The sequence below is a fragment of the Oncorhynchus nerka genome, unplaced genomic scaffold (genome assembly GCF_034236695.1).
Source record: "Oncorhynchus nerka isolate Pitt River unplaced genomic scaffold, Oner_Uvic_2.0 unplaced_scaffold_3226, whole genome shotgun sequence".
Taxonomy (NCBI): Eukaryota; Metazoa; Chordata; class Actinopteri; order Salmoniformes; family Salmonidae; genus Oncorhynchus; species Oncorhynchus nerka.
The window spans coordinates 3,576-21,264 of NW_027038074.1; the positions used below are offsets into that span (position 1 = coordinate 3,576).

The 17,689-nt window shown below is 49.6% G+C and overlaps 1 protein-coding gene across 1 annotated transcript; it reads right to left on the bottom strand.

Annotated features, from left to right (window-relative positions):
• Positions 1-612: 612 nt before the first annotated feature.
• Positions 613-10,277, bottom strand: LOC115127533 (mitogen-activated protein kinase kinase kinase 3-like; the record flags this gene model as incomplete). Its single annotated transcript, XM_065014421.1, has 7 exons — positions 613-684; positions 871-969; positions 1,559-1,692; positions 1,856-1,970; positions 5,035-5,139; positions 7,540-7,639; positions 10,240-10,277. Coding segments are annotated over 7 exons (663 nt in total), but the record flags the coding sequence as incomplete, so codon positions are not given.
• Positions 10,278-17,689: the final 7,412 nt, after the last annotated feature.

The following is a 17,689-nucleotide window of genomic DNA, read 5'->3' on the forward strand; positions in this document are numbered from 1 at the left end:
TCCCTGTAGGCTGTCTCGTCGTTGTCGGTGATCAGGCCTACCACCAGGTCTCTGGACCTCTCCCTGTAGGCTGTCTCGTCGTTGTCGGTGATCAGGCCTACCACCAGGTCTCTGACCTCCTGTAGGCTGTCTCGTCGTTGTCGGTGATCAGGCCTACCACCAGGTCTCTGACCTCCTCCCTGTAGGCTGTCTCGTCGTTGTCGGTGATCAGGCCTACCACCAGGTCTCTGACCTCCTCCCTGTAGGCTGTCTCGTCGTTGTCGGTGATCAGGCCTATCACCAGTGTCGGCGGCAATCTTAATGATGGTGTTGAGTCGTGCATGGCCACACAGTCGTGAGTGAACAGGGAGTACAAGAGGGGACTAAACACACACCCCTGGGGGCCCCTTGTGATGAGCATCAGCGTTGTGGGCCCAGGGTGGCTAGGATGATGGTGCTGATGTGAGCCATGACCAGCCTTTCAAAGCCCTTCATGACTACAGAGTGCTACGGAACTATAATTCAGGCAGGTTACCTTGGCGTTCTTTTGGCACAGGGATGGTGCTCTGCTTGAAACATGTTGGTATTACAGACTGGGTCAGGGAGAGGTTGAAAATGTCAGAGAAGACATTGTCAGCTGGTCAGCGTATGCTCTGAGTAGGAGTCCTGGTAATCCGTCTGGCCCTGAGACCTGTGAATGTTGAACTGTTTAAAAGACTTACTCACATCACTACGGAGAGTGTGATCACACCGTCGTCTGGAACAGCTGGTGCTCTCATGCATGGTTAAGTGTTGTTTGCCTCAAAGTGAGCATAGAAGGCATTTAGCTTGTCTGGTAGGCTCACGTCACTGAGCAGCTCACGAATGAGAGAGTACTACGTTGTCGCTTACCTTCTGATCCAGGCCCTCAGGTATAAACTTTCTCTTAGTGACAGAGAATATTATGTTGTCTCTTACCTTGTGATCCAGGCCCTCAGGTATAAACTGTCCCTTAGTGACAGAGACAGAGAATATTATGTTGTCTCTGATCCTTCTGATCCAGGCCCTCAGGTATGAACTGTCCCTTAGTGACAGAGACAGAGAATATTATGTTGTCTCTGATCCTTCTGATCCAGACCCTCAGGTATAAACTGTCTCTTAGTGACAGAGAATATTATGTTGTCTCTGATCCTTCTGATCCAGACCCTCAGGTATGAACTGTCCCTTAGTGACAGAGAATATTATGTTGTCTCTGATCCTTCTGATCCAGACCCTCAGGTATAAACTGTCCCTTGGTGACAGAGACCGAGAATATTATGTTGTCTCTGATCCAGGCCCTCAGGTATAAACTCTCCCTTAGTGACAGAGACAGAGAATATGATGTCGTCTCTGATCCTTCTGATCCAGGCCCTCAGGTATAAACTGTCTCTTAGTGACAGAGAATAGTATGTTGTCTCTTACCTTGTGATCCAGGCCCTCAGGTATAAACTGTCCCTTAGTGACAGAGACAGAGAATATTATGTTGTCTCTGATCCTTCTGATCCAGGCCCTCAGGTATAAACTGTCTCTTAGTGACAGAGAATAGTATGTTGTCTCTTACCTTGTGATCCAGGCCCTCAGGTATAAACTCTCCCTCTGTGTGAATAGAGGTGAAGGAGCCCTGCCTGGCAATCTGCTGCTGCTCCTCTGGGACCGAGCCTGGAGGGGGGGACCTACGACCTGCATGGAGAGAACCTGGAGGGGGGAGGTGGATGTCAGCACAGGAACTCATTCCTATAGAGGTGGATGTGACTACAGGAAGTCACAGAAATTGAGTGTAACATTGCCTTGCTTGGCACTGAAAGTGTACAGAGCAGGGTAGTGCGAGGTGTGTGTGTGTGTGTGTGTACTGACTAACCTGTGGAGTGTTTTCGGACCCTCTCTGAGCTCTTGAGTGTACAACCCTTCAGATCCCCTAGAGAACGGGACGACCTAAGCTCGCTCTGTTTGTCCCAGCTGCCCACCTGTAGGAACTAGACACACAGGAAGTGGACGGGAGAGAAAGTGAAGAAGGACAGCTAAGGAAGTAACTGTTGTCAGTTAGTTCATCTCTGTGCACGTCACAACAAATAACGTTGGGCTGGGCAATAAGGCCAAAACATCATATCACAATATTTTTCACATTTGACGGTATGTGATGGCAATTTATGTTTAAAATATATATGTAAAAAATAAACAAGATATTTATCCTCTGAAGAGGAGGGGGGGGGGGGAGTGGTGATGGGGTTAATAGAAATGAATAATACAAGTAGTAGATCTGCTTTCTGAGTAGTTCATGACCTTAGGGTGGCAACACAGACATTATAAGTGATTTCAATGAGACTTTCTCCATGTCTACTGTTAAATCAACGCCACACTAAAATTATTTTCTGCATTTTATTATTTCCACGTTGTGCCAAGCAGCGTGATATATTTATTTTTATTTTTTATTTCACCTTTACTTAACTATATGGGCAAACACATCGAGGCCTAGTTAACTGAACTGTTGGAATCAAGGAAATCTGCTGATTATTCTCATTCTATAGTAGGAATGTAGTCGGCTGCACTATATTACAAACTCTGCCTTCCCCGGCGGGACCGGACAGCAAGGGCACTATTAGGTCTACCGCCGCCAATCGGGTCTACCGCCGCCATCCGGTCTACCGCCGGCCAATCGGGTCTACCGCCAATCGGGTGGCTGAGACGACCGTGTCTGCAGAAACGTAGCAGGTGTAAAATAAATCCACAACCATGACTGGAGAGAGACTGTCAAAGAACACAGCCTAGTTAATACTGTGAGATTTCACAGCGTTTAAACACAGCCAAGAGATGCTGTTTTGATGAGTGACTCCATGTTTAGAACTTCTCATGGCTGCAGGGGCAGTATTGAGTAGTTTGGATGAATAAGGTGCCCAGAGTAAACGGCCTGCTCCTCAGTCCCAGTTGCTAATATATGCATATTATTATTAGGATTGGATAGAAAACACTCTGAAGTTTCTAAAACTGTTTGAATGATGTCTGTGAGAACTCATATTGGCAGGCAAAAACCTGAGGAGAAATCAAAACAGGAAGTGAGAAATCTGAGCTTTGTATGTCAGTCTGCTGCTCTCTTTCTGCTGAGACTGGCCCTCAGTCTGCTGCTCTCTCCCTCTGCTGAGACTGACCCTCAGTCTGCTGCTCTCTCCCTCTGCTGAGACTGGCCCTCAGTCTGCTGCTCTCTCCCTCCGCTGAGACTGACCCTCAGTCTGCTGCTCTCTCCCTCCGCTGAGACGGACCCTCAGTCTGCTGCTCTCTCCCTCCGCTGAGACGGACCCTCAGTCTGCTGCTCTCTCCCTCTGCTGCTCTCTCCCTCTGCTGAGACTGACCCTCAGTCTGCTGCTCTCTCCCTCCGCTGAGACTGACCCTCAGTCTGCTGCTCTCTCCCTCTGCTGAGACTGACCTCAGTCTGCTGCTCTCTCCCTCTGCTGAGACTGACCTCAGTCTGCTGCTCTCTCCCTCCGCTGAGACTGACCTCAGTCTGCTGCTCTCCCTCCACTGAGACTGACCCTCAGTCTGCTGCTCTCTCCCTCCACTGAGACTGACCCTCAGTCTGCTGCTCTCTCCCTCCACTGAGACTGACCCTCAGTCTGCTGCTCTCTCCCTCCACTGAGACTGACCCTCTGCTGAGACTGACCCTCAGATGCAGTCCAGTAAAATAAAAAGTAAATTATGTAAATGTCTGCTCACTCAGCTGTGCCTCACAAATACAACTTATCTATTACCGGTGTGATCATATAGTTCACCTCAAATTTTGAAATATTTTTTAAATGGTATGAACAACAATGTTTGGCAGGCTGATTCAAGCAAAGCCAATATGCAGTGATAATGTATTGGGCCTATAGTTTACTGAGTGTAGCCAATATGCAGTGATAATGTATTGGGCCTATAGTTTACTGAGCGTAACCAATATGCAGTGATAATGTATTGGGCCTATAGTTTACTGAGCATAACCAATATGCAGTGATAATGTATTGGGCCTATAGTTTACTGAGCATAACCAATATGCAGTGATAATGTATTGGGCCTATAGTTTACTGAGCGTATCCAATATGCAGTGATAATGTATTGGGCCTATAGTTTACTGAGCGTAACCAATATGCAGTGATAATGTATTGGGCCTATAGTTTACTGAGCGTAACCAATATGCAGTGATAATGTATTGGGCCTATAGTTTACTGAGCGTAACCAATATGCAGTGATAATGTATTGGGCCTATAGTTTACGGCACAAACCTCATTGCTACAGAACTGATTCTAATTGGTTAATGTTGCAAAGGCGTACGTTTTTTAAGTCACGTTAAAAAACAATCTGAGCGGTAGATCTCGTCTTGCATTTTGACTGAGTGACCTTGACTCAGGTCGGTGACCACTGCTCTGTCCATGTAAATCACAATAAGACGCATTAGAGCATTTCTCACACCAAATTATAACACACGAATCAAGGAGGTAAAACAGTGGAGAGAAGAGGGGTGTTAAAAAAATTATTTAAAAAAATGTTGAATTTTACCCCGTTTTCTCCCCAATTTCGTGGTATCCAATTGTTAGTAGCTACTATCTTGTCTCATCGCTACAACTCCCGTACGGCTCGGGGGAGACGAAGGTTGAAAGTCATGCGTCCTCCGATACACAACCCAACCAAGCCGCACTGCTTCTTAACACAGCGCGCATCCAACCCGGAAGCCAGCCGCACCAATGTGTCGGAGGAAACACAGCGCACCTGGCAACCTTGGTTATTGTGCACTGCGCCCGGCCCGCCACAGGAGTCGCTGGTGCGCGATGAGACAAGGATATCCCTACCGGCCAAGCCCTCCCTAACCCGACGACTAGGCCAATTGTGCGTCGCCCCACGGACTTCCCGGTCGCGGCCGGGTTACGACAGAGCTTGGGAGCGAACCCAGAGTCTCTGGTGGCACAGCTTGCGTATTTTTTATACTGTAGAGGCTTCGTATTTGTTGCATGTATACTATATGCTTGGACAATGTCTTCTAAGGCGTGTGTGTGTGTGAATATGTAGACTCACGTGGTTGTTCTTGGGAGTTTTCAGCAGTAGTCTGAGCAGGCTGCTAGAGCCCACGTTGAGCACCGCTTTGTCTAGATCCTCCTGGCTCTTTAGAGGAACCAGACGCTGCAGGGAGACATTTATATAACATTATAGTCTTATCCAGATCCACCAACCGTTATTAAGTCAGAGACAAGACACCAACCGTTATTAAGTAAGAGACAAGACACCAACCGTTATTAAGTCAGAGACAAGACACCAAACGTTATTAAGTAAGAGACAAGACACCAACCGTTATTAAGTAAGAGACAAGACACCAACCGTTATTAAGTAAGAGACAAGACACCAACCGTTATTAAGTCAGAGACAAGACACCAACCGTTATTAAGTAAGAGACAAGACACCAACCGTTATTAAGTCAGAGACAAGACACCAACCGTTATTAAGTCAGAGACAAGACACCAACCGTTATTAAGTCAGAGACAAGACACCAACCGTTATTAAGTAAGAGACAAGACACCAACCGTTATTAAGTAAGAGACAAGACACCAACCGTTATTAAGTAAGAGACAAGACACCAACCGTTATTAAGTAAGAGACAAGACACCAACCGTTATTAAGTCAGAGACAAGACACCAACCGTTATTAAGTCAGAGACAAGACACCAACCGTTATTAAGTCAGAGACAAGACACCAACCGTTATTAAGTAAGAGACAAGACACCAACCGTTATTAAGTCAGAGACAAGACACCAACCGTTATTAAGTCAGAGACAAGACACCAACCGTTATTAAGTCAGAGACAAGACACCAACCGTTATTAAGTAAGAGACAAGACACCAACCGTTATTAAGTCAGAGACAAGACACCAACCGTTATTAAGTAAGAGACAAGACACCAACCGTTATTAAGTAAGAGACAAGACACCAACCGTTATTAAGTAGAGACAAGACACCAACCGTTATTAAGTAAGAGACAAGACACCAACCGTTATTAAGTCAGAGACAAGACACCAACCGTTATTAAGTAAGAGACAAGACACCAACCGTTATTAAGTAAGAGACAAGACACCAACCGTTATTAAGTCAGAGACAAGACACCAACCGTTATTAAGTAAGAGACAAGACACCAACCGTTATTAAGTAAGAGACAAGACACCAACCGTTATTAAGTAAGAGACAAGACACCAACCAGACAAGTAATTCTGAGACAAGGTGCTTTCATCATTGTGGTGTGACACCATTACGTCATGTTGTGGTGCGACACCATTACGTCATGATGTGGTGTGGTGTGACACCATTACGTCATGTTGTGGTGCGACACCATTATGTCATGCTGTGGTGTGGTGTGACACCATTACGTCATGTTGTGGTGTGACACCATTACGTCATGTTGTGGTGTGACACCATTACGTCATGCTGTGGTGTGACACCATTATGTCATGTTGTGGTGTGACACCATTACGTCATGTTGTGGTGCGACACCATTCCGTCATGTTGTGTGACACCATTCCGTCATGTTGTGTGACACCATTCCGTCATGTTGTGGTGTGACACCATTATGTCATGTTGTGGTGTGACACCATTACGTCATGTTGTGGTGCGACACCATTATGTCATTTGGTGTGACACCATTACGTCATGCTGTGGTGTGACACCATTATGTCATGCTGTGGTGTGACACCATTACGTCATGTTGTGGTGTGACACCATTACGTCATGCTGTGGTGTGACACCATTACGTCATGCTGTGGTGTGACACCATTACGTCATGTTGTGGTGTGACACCATTACGTCATGCTGTGGTGTGACACCATTACGTCATGCTGTGGTGTGACACCATTACGTCATGCTGTGGTGTGACACCATTATGTCATGTTGTGGTGTGACACCATTACGTCATGTTGTGGTGTGACACCAGGTGCTGTGGTGTGACACCATTACGTCATGTTGTGGTGTGACACCATTACGTCATGCTGTGGTGTGACACCATTACGTCATGTTGTGGTGTGACACCATTATGTCATGTTGTGGTGTGACACCATTATGTCATGTTGTGGTGTGACACCATTACGTCATGCTGTGGTGTGACACCATTACGTCATGTTGTGGTGCGACACCATTATGTCATGTTGTGGTGTGACACCATTACGTCATGCTGTGGTGTGACACCATTACGTCATGTTGTGGTGCGACACCATTATGTCATGTTGTGGTGTGACACCATTACGTCATGCTGTGGTGTGACACCATTACGTCATGTTGTGGTGTGACACCATTACGTCATGCTGTGGTGTGACACCATTACGTCATGCTGTGGTGTGACACCATTACGTCATGCTGTGACGTGACACCATTACGTCATGTTGTGTGACACCATTATGTCATGCTGTGCTGTGACGTGACACCATTACATTTACATTTACATTTAAGTCATTTAGCAGACGCTCTTATCCAGAGCGACTTACGTCATGTTGTGTGACACCATTACGTCATGCTGTGATGTGATATTGTGTTATCTTGTCTACCTCTTTGTCTGTGTAGAAGAGGTCCATCTGTTGTCCAAAGGCCTCTGTGACCTTCTGGAGCAGCTCCTTGATTTTCAGAGGTCGCTGGAACGGGATGATGCTGCGGAACAGAGTTTAGAGGTCATCCTGAAGGTTCAGACAGAGACCCCGGGACAGAGACCCCGGGACAGAGACCCCGGGACAGAGACCCCGGAACAGAGGATAGAGGTCATCCTGAAGGTTCAGACAGAGACCCCGGCACAGAGATTCCGGGACAGAGACCCCGGGACAGAGACCCCGGCACAGAGACCCCGGCACAGAGACCCCGGGACAGAGACCCCCAGACCCCGGGACAGAGACTCCGGGACATTGACCCCGGGACAGAGACCCCGGGACAGAGACCCCGGGACAGAGACCCCGGGACAGAGGATAGAGGTCATCCTGAAGGTTCAGACAGAGACCCCGGGACAGAGACCCCGGGACAGAGACCCCGGGACAGAGACCTCGGGACAGAGACCCCGGGACAGAGACCTCGGGACAGAGACCCCGGCACAGAGACTCCGGGACAGAGACCCCGGCACAGAGACTCCGAGACAGAGACTCCGGGACAGAGACCCCGGGACAGAGACCTCGGGACAGAGACCCCAGGACAGAGACCCCCAGACCCCAGCACAGAGACCCCGGGACAGAGACCCCGGGACAGAGACCCCGGGACAGAGAGGATCTGTCAGAGGGTTAACGTTCTGTTTCCAACTCTTTAGTCAGTCATCTCTGATGGTAACATACTGCTACAGGTGAGAGGCAGTGTCTGTTTGTCTACTGCTTCACGTCACTTGTTCCGACATAATTACCATATAACAATGTCCTACCATTAGCAGGGTAGGAAGCAACACTGTCCTGAAGCTCTATGGGGCAGGAAGCAACACTGTCCTGAGGTTCTATGGGGCAGGAAACAACACTGTCCTGAGGCTCTATGGGGCTGGAAACAACACTGTCCTGAGGCTCTATGGGGCTGGAAACAACACTGTCCTGAGGCTCTATGGGGCTGGAAACAACACTGTCCTGAGGCTCTATGGGGCAGGAAACAACACTGTCCTGAGGCTCTATGGGGCAGGAAACAACACTGTCCTGAGGCTCTATGGGGCTGGAAACAACACTGTCCTGAGGCTCTATGGGGCTGGAAACAACACTGTCCTGAGGCTCTATGGGGCAGGAAACAACACTGTCCTGAGGCTCTATGGGGCTGGAAACAACACTGTCCTGAGGCTCTATGGGGGCAGGAAACAACACTGTCCTGAGGCTCTATGGGGCAGGAAACAACACTGTCCTGAGGCTCTATGGGGGAAACAACACTGTCCTGAGGCTCTATGGGGCTGGAAACAACACTGTCCTGAGGCTCTATGGGGCAGGAAACAACACTGTCCTGAGGCTCTATGGGGCTGGAAACAACACTGTCCTGAGGCTCTATGGGGCAGGAAACAACACTGTCCTGAGGCTCTATGGGGCAGGAAACAACACTGTCCTGAGGCTCTATGGGGCAGGAAACAACACTGTCCTGAGGCTCGATGGGGCAGGGAACAGCACTGTCCTGAGGCTCTATGGGGCAGGGAACAGCACTGTCCTGAGGCTCTATGGGGCAGGAAACAACACTGTCCTGAGGCTCTATGGGGCAGGGAACAGCACTGTCCTGAGGCTCTATGGGGCAGGGAACAGCACTGTCCTGAGGCTCTATGGGGCAGGGAACAGCACTGTCCTGAGGCTCTATGGGGCAGGAAACAACACTGTCCTGCGGCTCTATGGGGCAGGAAACAACACTGTCCTGAGGCTCTACGGGGCAGGAAACAACACTGTCCTGAGGCTCTACGGGGCAGAAAACAACACTGTTGTGAGGCTCTATGGGGTAGGAAACAACACTGTCCTGAGGCTCTATGGGGCAGGAAACAACACTGTCCTGAGGCTCTATGGGGCAGGACACTGTCCTGAGGCTCTATGGGGCAGGACGCTGTCGTGAGGCTCTATGGGGCAGGAAACAACACTGTCCTGAGGCTCTACGGGGCAGGAAACAACACTGTCCTGAGGCTCTATGGGGCAGAAAACAACACTGTCGTGAGGCTCTATGGGGTAGGAAACAACACTGTCCTGAGGCTCTACGGGGCAGGAAACAACACTGTCCTGAGGCTCTATGGGGTAGGAAACAACACTGTCCTGAGACTCTATGGGGCAGGAAACAACACTGTCGTGTTTCTCTACTTTCCCCTGGACATGAGAACTCAGTCATGATATAACACAACACCCCCCCTTCTCCCCCTCCCTGGACATGAGAACTCAGTCATGATATAACACAACACCCCCCCCTTCTCCCCCTCCCTGGACATGAGAACTCAGTCATGATATAACACCCCCTCCCTGGACATGAGAACTCAGTCATGATATAACACCCCCTCCCCTGGACATGAGAACTCAGTCATGATATAACACCCCCTCCCTGGACATGAGAACTCAGTCATGATATAACACCCCCTTCTCCCCTCCCTGGACATGAGAACTCAGTCATGATATAACACCCCCTTCTCCCCCTCCCTGGACATGAGAACTCAGTCATGATATAACACCCCCTTCTCCCCTCCCTGGACATGAGAACTCAGTCATGATATAACACAACACACCCCTTCTCCCCTCCCTGGAAAGAGAAGTAGAGAAACAGTGGAAGTTGCAACTCACCGTTTCTCTCTCTCATGCTCCAGCTTGACTCTTAAATCCTGTTGAAAGGAAACATGGCAACAGAGAAGATTATAAAGGTCGGAAAGATCAAGTGAAAGAAATGTGATGGTGTCTGTGTTGATTATCCCGGGACAGAGACATAAAGTGGGAGTAATATAATACTTCATTTATTTGGCCGTTTGCACGGATACTGTTCATTTTTTCCCCTGTCACAAATACCCAACCGGACAGCCACTAGGCTGGGAACAGAGCTGAACAGCAGCCCTGAAATACGGAGGGGTTAGTGCCTTGCTCAAGGGCATACAGAGGTGAGTTATTGAACCAAATGGATGTTATTAACTACGATGATATTATTACTGACCTTCTGTTGTTGATTACTACTTTACAAAGAAAGCCTATTAACTAGTAACAGTCTCAGCCGGGATATATATAGGAAATATCAGGAAACATTTCTCATGTAAACAACTATGTATATTTAACCCTTATTTTTGGCACTAAACAGTCTAAGCCAGGAAGGGGGTATATGGAATTGTTTTAAGGTCATACCAGAGGATCATTTTTAAGACCCTTTAAAAAGGAAGTTTGATCTGAATTGCCTGTCCAATATCTGAAAGACATCAGAAAGACCAGCAAACATTTGTTATTTCCATCTGATGTATTTTTGGCACTAAACAGTCTTCATATACTGTATACTTCCATGTATTTTGGCACTAAACAGTCTTCATATACTGTATACTTCCATGTATTTTGGCACTAAACAGTCTTCATATACTGTATACTTCCATGTATTTTTAAAATGCTACAGAGGATTGCTAGGAGATCAATATGTCAGTGTTCGTGAGAGGCTCACCGCTAGTGGTATTTATACCTCTAATATCTCTACCATTACCACTAGAGGTATTTATACCTCTAATATCTCTACCATTACCACTAGAGGTATTTATACCTCTAATATCTCTACCATTACCACTAGAGGTATTTATACCTCTAATATCTCTACCATTACCACTAGAGGTATTTATACCTCTAATATCTCTACCACCATTACCACTAGTGGTATTTATACCTCTAATATCTACCACCATTACCACTAGTGGTATTTATACCTCTAATATCTCTACCACCATTACCACTAGAGGTATTCATACCTCTAATATCTCTACCATTACCACTAGTGGTATTTATACCTCTAATATCTCTACCATTACCACTAGAGGTATTTATACCTCTAATATCTCTACCACCATTACCACTAGAGGTATTTATACCTCTAATATCTCTACCACCATTACCACTAGTGGTATTTATACCTCTAATATCTCTACCACCATTACCACTAGAGGTATTTATACCTCTAATATCTCTACCACCATTACCACTAGTAGTATTTATACCTCTAATATCTCTACCACCATTACCACTAGTGGTATTTATACCTCTAATATCTCTACCACCATTACCACTAGAGGTATTTATACCTCTAATATCTCTAATACCACCATTACCACTAGTAGTATTTATACCTCTAATATCTCTACCATTACCACTAGTGGTATTTATACCTCTAATATCTCTACCATTACCACTAGAGGTATTTATACCTCTAATATCTCTACCACTAGTGGTATTTATACCTCTAATATCTCTACCACCATTACCACTAGAGGTATTTATACCTCTAATATCTCTACCACCATTACCACTAGAGGTATTTATACCTCTAATATCTCTACCACCATTACCACTAGAGGTATTTATACCTCTAATATCTCTACCACCATTACCACTAGAGGTATTTATACCTCTAATATCTCTACCATTACCACTAGAGGTATTTATACCTCTAATATCTCTACCATTACCACTAGAGGTATTTATACCTCTAATATCTCTACCACCATTACCACTAGTAGTATTTATACCTCTAATATCTCTAATACCACCATTACCACTAGTAGTATTTATACCTCTAATATCTCTAATACCACCATTACCACTTGTGGTATTTATACCTCTAATATCTCTACCATTACCACTAGTAGTATTTATACCTCTAATATCTCTACCACCATTACCACTAGTGGTATTTATACCTCTAATACCACCATTACCACTAGTAGTATTTATACCTCTAATATCTCTACCATTACCACTAGAGGTATTTATACCTCTAATATCTCTACCACCATTACCACTAGAGGTATTTATACCTCTAATATCTCTACCACCATTACCACTAGTGGTATTTATACCTCTAATATCTCTAATACCACCATTACCACTAGTGGTATTTATGCCTCTAATATCTCTAATACCACCATTACCACTAGTGGTATTTATGCCTCTAATATCTCTAATACCACCATTACCACTAGTAGTATTTATACCTCTAATATCTCTACCATTACCACTAGTGGTATTTATACCTCTAATATCTCTACCACCATTACCACTAGTGGTATTTATACCTCTAATATCTCTACTACCATTACCACTAGTGGTATTTATGCCTCTAATATCTCTAATACCACCATTACCACTAGTGGTATTTATACCTCTAATATCTCTACTACCATTACCACTAGTAGTATTTATACCTCTAATATCTCTACCACCATTACCACTAGTAGTATTTATACCTCTAATATCTCTACCACCATTACCACTAGTATCATTTATACCACTAATATCTCTACCATTACCACTAGTGGTATTTATGCCTCTAATATCTCTAATACCACCATTACCACTAGTGGTATTTATGCCTCTAAGATCTCTAATACCACCATTACCACTAGTAGTATTTATACCTCTAATATCTCTACTACCATTACCACTAGTAGTATTTATACCTCTAATATCTCTACTACCATTACCACTAGTAGTATTTATACCTCTAATATCTCTACCACCATTACCACTAGTAGTATGTATACCTCTAATATCTCTACCATTACCACTAGTAGTATTTATACCTCTAATATCTCTACCATTACCACTAGTAGTATTTATACCTATAATATCTCTACCACCATTACCACTAGTAGTATTTATACCTCTAATATTTCTACCATTACCACTAGTAGTATTTATACCTCTAATATCTCTACTACCATTACCACTAGTGGTATTTATACCTCTAATATCTCTACCATTACCACTAGTAACATTGTATATCAGGGTCCAGGCGCACGGCCCTGTATATTAGGGCATAGGCCTGTTTGTATATCAGGTCCTCCTGTATATTAGGGGTATAGGCCTGTTTGTATATCAGGGTCCTGGGCGGGCCCTGTATATATTAGAAGTATAGGCCGTTTGTATATCCCCTACGGCCCATATTAGGTAGGCCTGTTTGTATATCAGGTCCTGGGCGTACGGCCCTGTATATTAGGGGTATAGGCCTGTTTTATATCATTGTCCTGGGGCGACGGCCCTGTATATTAGGGTATAGGCCTGTTTGTATATCAGGGTCCTGGGCGTACGGCCCTGTATATTGAGTATAGGCCTGTTTGTATATCAGGTCCCACACGGCCCTGTATATATTAGGAGTATAGGCCTGTTTGTATATCAGGTCCTGTGTATGGCTGTTGTGTTGCTGCAAAGCTATATGGTGTAGGAGGGGCTAGGTTAGAGGCTATGGTAAAGGCTATGGTGCTAGGATATTAGGCTAGCGGTAGTGGGTAGGGTCCTAGGGTAGGGCAGGGACAGGTTTGGTTAGGGATGGGGTTGGGTGTAGAGGCTAGGATAGGAGATGGGGTTGGGTAGAGGCCAGGATAGGCAGAGGCTTGGGCAGAGGCCAGGATAGGGGACAGGGCTGGGTAGAGGCTAGGACCAAAGCAGGGTCAGGGGTAGGGCCTAAGGTAGGGGCAGGGTCTAGGTAGGGCATAAGGTAGGGTCTAGGGTAGGGCAGGGTTCAGGGTAGGGCCTAAGGCAGGGTCTAGGTAAGGCCTAAGGCAGGGTCTAAGGTAGGGGCAGGGTCTAGGGTAGGGGCCTAAGGCAGGTCTAGGGTAGGGGCCCAAGGCAGGGGCAGGGTCCAGGGTAGTGCCCAAGGTAGGGACAATGTCTAGGTAGGGCCCAAGGTAGGGCAGGGTCTAGGGTAGGGCCCATAGGCAGGGTCCAGGGTGGGGCCTGAAGGTAGGGGCAGGGTCTAGGGTAGGGCCCAACGCAGGGTCAGGGTAGGGCCCAAGGCAGGGTATAGGTATCAAGGCAGGGGTAGGTAGGCCCAAGGAGTGGGCAGGACCAGGCAGGGCCCAAGGCAGGGCAGGGTCCAGGTAGGGCCTATGGGCAGGGCAATGTCCAGGGTAGGGCCCAAGGTAGGGGCAGGGTCTAGGGTAGGCCTAAGGCAGGGTCTAGGGTGGGGCCAAGGTAGGGGCAGGGTCTAGGGTAGGGCCCAAGGCAGGGTCTAGGTAGGGGCCTAAGGCAGGGTCTAGGGTAGGGGCCCAGGCAGGTTCAGTAGGGCCTAAGGTAGGGCAGGGTTCAGGTAGGGCCAAGGCAGGCCAGGGTGGGGCCTAAGGCAGTGGTCTAGGGTGGGGCCAAGGGGCAGGGTCTAGAGGGGCCCAAGGGGCAGGTCTAGAGTGGGGCCCAAGGCAGGGTCCAGGTGGGGACTAAGGCAGTGGTCTAGGGGTGGGCCCAAGGCAGGAACAGGTGGGGTCAAGGCAGTGGTCAGGTGGGGCCTGAAGGCAGGGTCCAGGTGGGGCCTGGGCAGGGTCTAGGGTGGGCCTAAGGCAGGGTCTAGTGGGGCCTAAGGCATGGTCTAGGTAGGGCCTAAGGCAGGGTTCAGGTAGGGCCTAAGGCAGGTCTAGGTAGGGCCCCAAGGCAGGGTCTAGGTAGGGCCCAATACAGGTCCATGAGGGGTTATGGGTCCAGGTAGGGCCCAAGGCAGTGGTCTAGGTAGGGCCCAAGGCAGTGGTATAGGCAGGGCCTACGCAGGCATAGGGCAGGGCCCAAGGGCAGGGGCAGGTAGGCAGGGCTCCACAGCAGGGGCAGGACCAGGGTAGGGCCCAAGGTAGGGCAGGGTCATCTAGGTGAGGGCCTGGTAGGGGCAGGTCCAGGGCAGGGGCCTGCTGCAGGGGGCAGGGTCTAGGGGCAGGGCCCAAGGCAGTGGCCGAGGGTAGGGCCTAAGGCAGGGTCGAGGGTAGGGCCTAAGTAGGGGCAGGGTCTAGGGTAGGGCCTAAGGTAGGGGCAGTGGTCTAGGGTAGGGCCTAAGGCAGGGTCTAGGGTAGGGCCTAAGGCAGGGTCGAGGGTGGGGCCTAAGGCAGGGTAGGGGTGGGGCCTAAGGCAGGGTCTGGGGTGGGGCCTAAGGCAGGGTCTGGGGTAGGGCCTAAGGCAGGGTCTAGGGTGGGGCCTAAGGCAGGGTCTAGGTGAGGCCTAAGGCAGGGTCTAGGGTGGGGCCTAAGGCAGGGTCTAGGTGGGGCCTAAGGCAGGGTCTAGGGTGGGGCCTAAGGCAGGGTCTAGGGTGGGGCCTAAGCAGGGTCTAGGGTGGGGCCTAAGCAGGGTCTAGGGTAGGGCCTAAGGTAGGGGCAGGGTCTAGGGTAGGGCCTAAGGCAGGGTCTAGGGTAGGGCCTAAGGCAGGGTCTAGGGTAGGGCCTAAGGCAGGGTCTAGGGTAGAGCCTAAGGTAGGGGCAGGTCTAGGTAGCCTTCAAGGCAGGGCCTAGGGGTAGGGCCTAAGGCAGGGTCTAGGTAGGGCCCAAGGCAGGGTCTAGGGTAGGTGGGCCCAAGGCAGGTCTAGGCAGGGCCTGACAGCAGTGGTCTAGGTAGGGCCCATGGTGGCCTAGGGTAGAGCCCAAGGCAGTGGTCTAGGGTAGGGCCTAAGGCAGGGTCTTAGGGGGGCCCAAGGCAGGGTCTAGGGCAGGGCCTAGGGGCAGGGTCTAGGCAGGGCCCACGGAGGGGCAGGGTCTAGGGTAGGGCCTAAGGCAGGGTCTAGGTAGGCCTAAGGTGGTCCAGGGTAGATTCAAGGCAGGGTCTAGGGTAGGGCCTCAAGGCAGGGTTCTAGGTAGGGCCCAAGGCAGGGTCAGGGTAGGGCCTAAGGCAGGGTCTAGGGTAGGGCCTAGGTAGGGCCTAAGGCAGGGTCTAGGGTAGGGCCTAAGGCAGGGGCAGGGTCCCAGGGTCCAGGCAGAGTCCACGGGGTCCAGGCAGGGCTAGGTGGGGCCAGGCAGGGTCTAGGTGCGGCATCTGCTATGGTCCAGGGTCTAGGTGGGTCCAGGCAGGGCCCACAGGTCCAGGCAGGGTCTATGGGTGGGGCCCACAGGTCCAGGTAGGGCCAAGGCAGGGTCTAGGGAAGGGCCAAGGTTATGGGTCTAGGTAGGGGCTAAGGCAGGGTCTAGGTAGGGCCTAAGGCAGGGTCTAGGGTAGGGCCTACAGTAGGGACAGGGTCTAGGGTAGGGCCTCCAAGGCAGGGTTCAGGGTAGGGCCTAAGGCAGGGTCTAGGTAGAGCCCAAGGTAGGTCTAGGTGTTTCAAGGCAGGGTCTAGGCAGAGCCCAAGGCAGGGTCTAGGGTGGGCCCAAGGCAGGGCAGGGTTCAGGTAGGGCCCACAGCAGGGTCTGTGTAGGCCTAAGGCAGGGTCTAGGTAGGGGCCCAAGGTAGAGGCAGGGTCTAGGGTAGGGCCTAAGGCAGGGTCTAGGGTAGGGCCTAAGGCAGGGTCTAGGGTAGGGCCTAAGGCAGGGTCTAGGGTGGGGCCTAAGGCAGGGTCTAGGGTAGAGCCTAAGGTAGGGGCAGGGTCTAGGGTAGAGCCTAAGGGAGGGGCAGGGTCTAGGGTAGGGCCTAAGGCAGGGTCTAGGGTAGGGCCTAAGGCAGGGTCTAGGGTAGAGCCTAAGGCAGGGTCTAGGGTAGGGCCTAAGGCAGGGTCTAGGGTAGGGCCTAAGGCAGGGTCTAGGGTAGGGCCTAAGGCAGGGTCTAGGGTAGGGCCTAAGGCAGGGGCAGGGTCTAGGGTAGGGCCTAAGGCAGGGGCAGGGTCTAGGGTAGGGCCTAAGGCAGAGTCTACGGTGGGGCCTAAGGCAGGGTCTAGGGTGGGGCCTAAGGCAGGGTCTAGGGTGGGGCCTAAGGCAGGGTCTAGGGTGGGGCCTAAGGCAGGGTCTAGGGTGGGGCCTAAGGCAGGGTCTAGGGTGGGGCCTAAGCAGGGTCTAGGGTAGGGCCTAAGCAGGGTCTAGGGTAGGGCCTAAGCAGGGTCTAGGGTAGGGCCTAAGGCAGGGTCTAGGGTGGGGCCTAAGCAGGGTCTAGGGTAGGGCCTAAGCAGGGTCTAGGGTAGGGCCTAAGGCAGGGTCTAGGGTAGGGCCTAAGGCAGGGTCTAGGGTAGAGCCTAAGGCAGGGTCTAGGGTAGAGCCTAAGGCAGGGTCTAGGGTAGAGCCTAAGGCAGGGTCTAGGGTGGGGCCTAAGGCAGGGGCAGGGTCTAGGGTAGGGCCTAAGGCAGGGTCTAGGGTAGGGCCTAAGGCAGGGTCTAGGGTAGGGCCTAAGG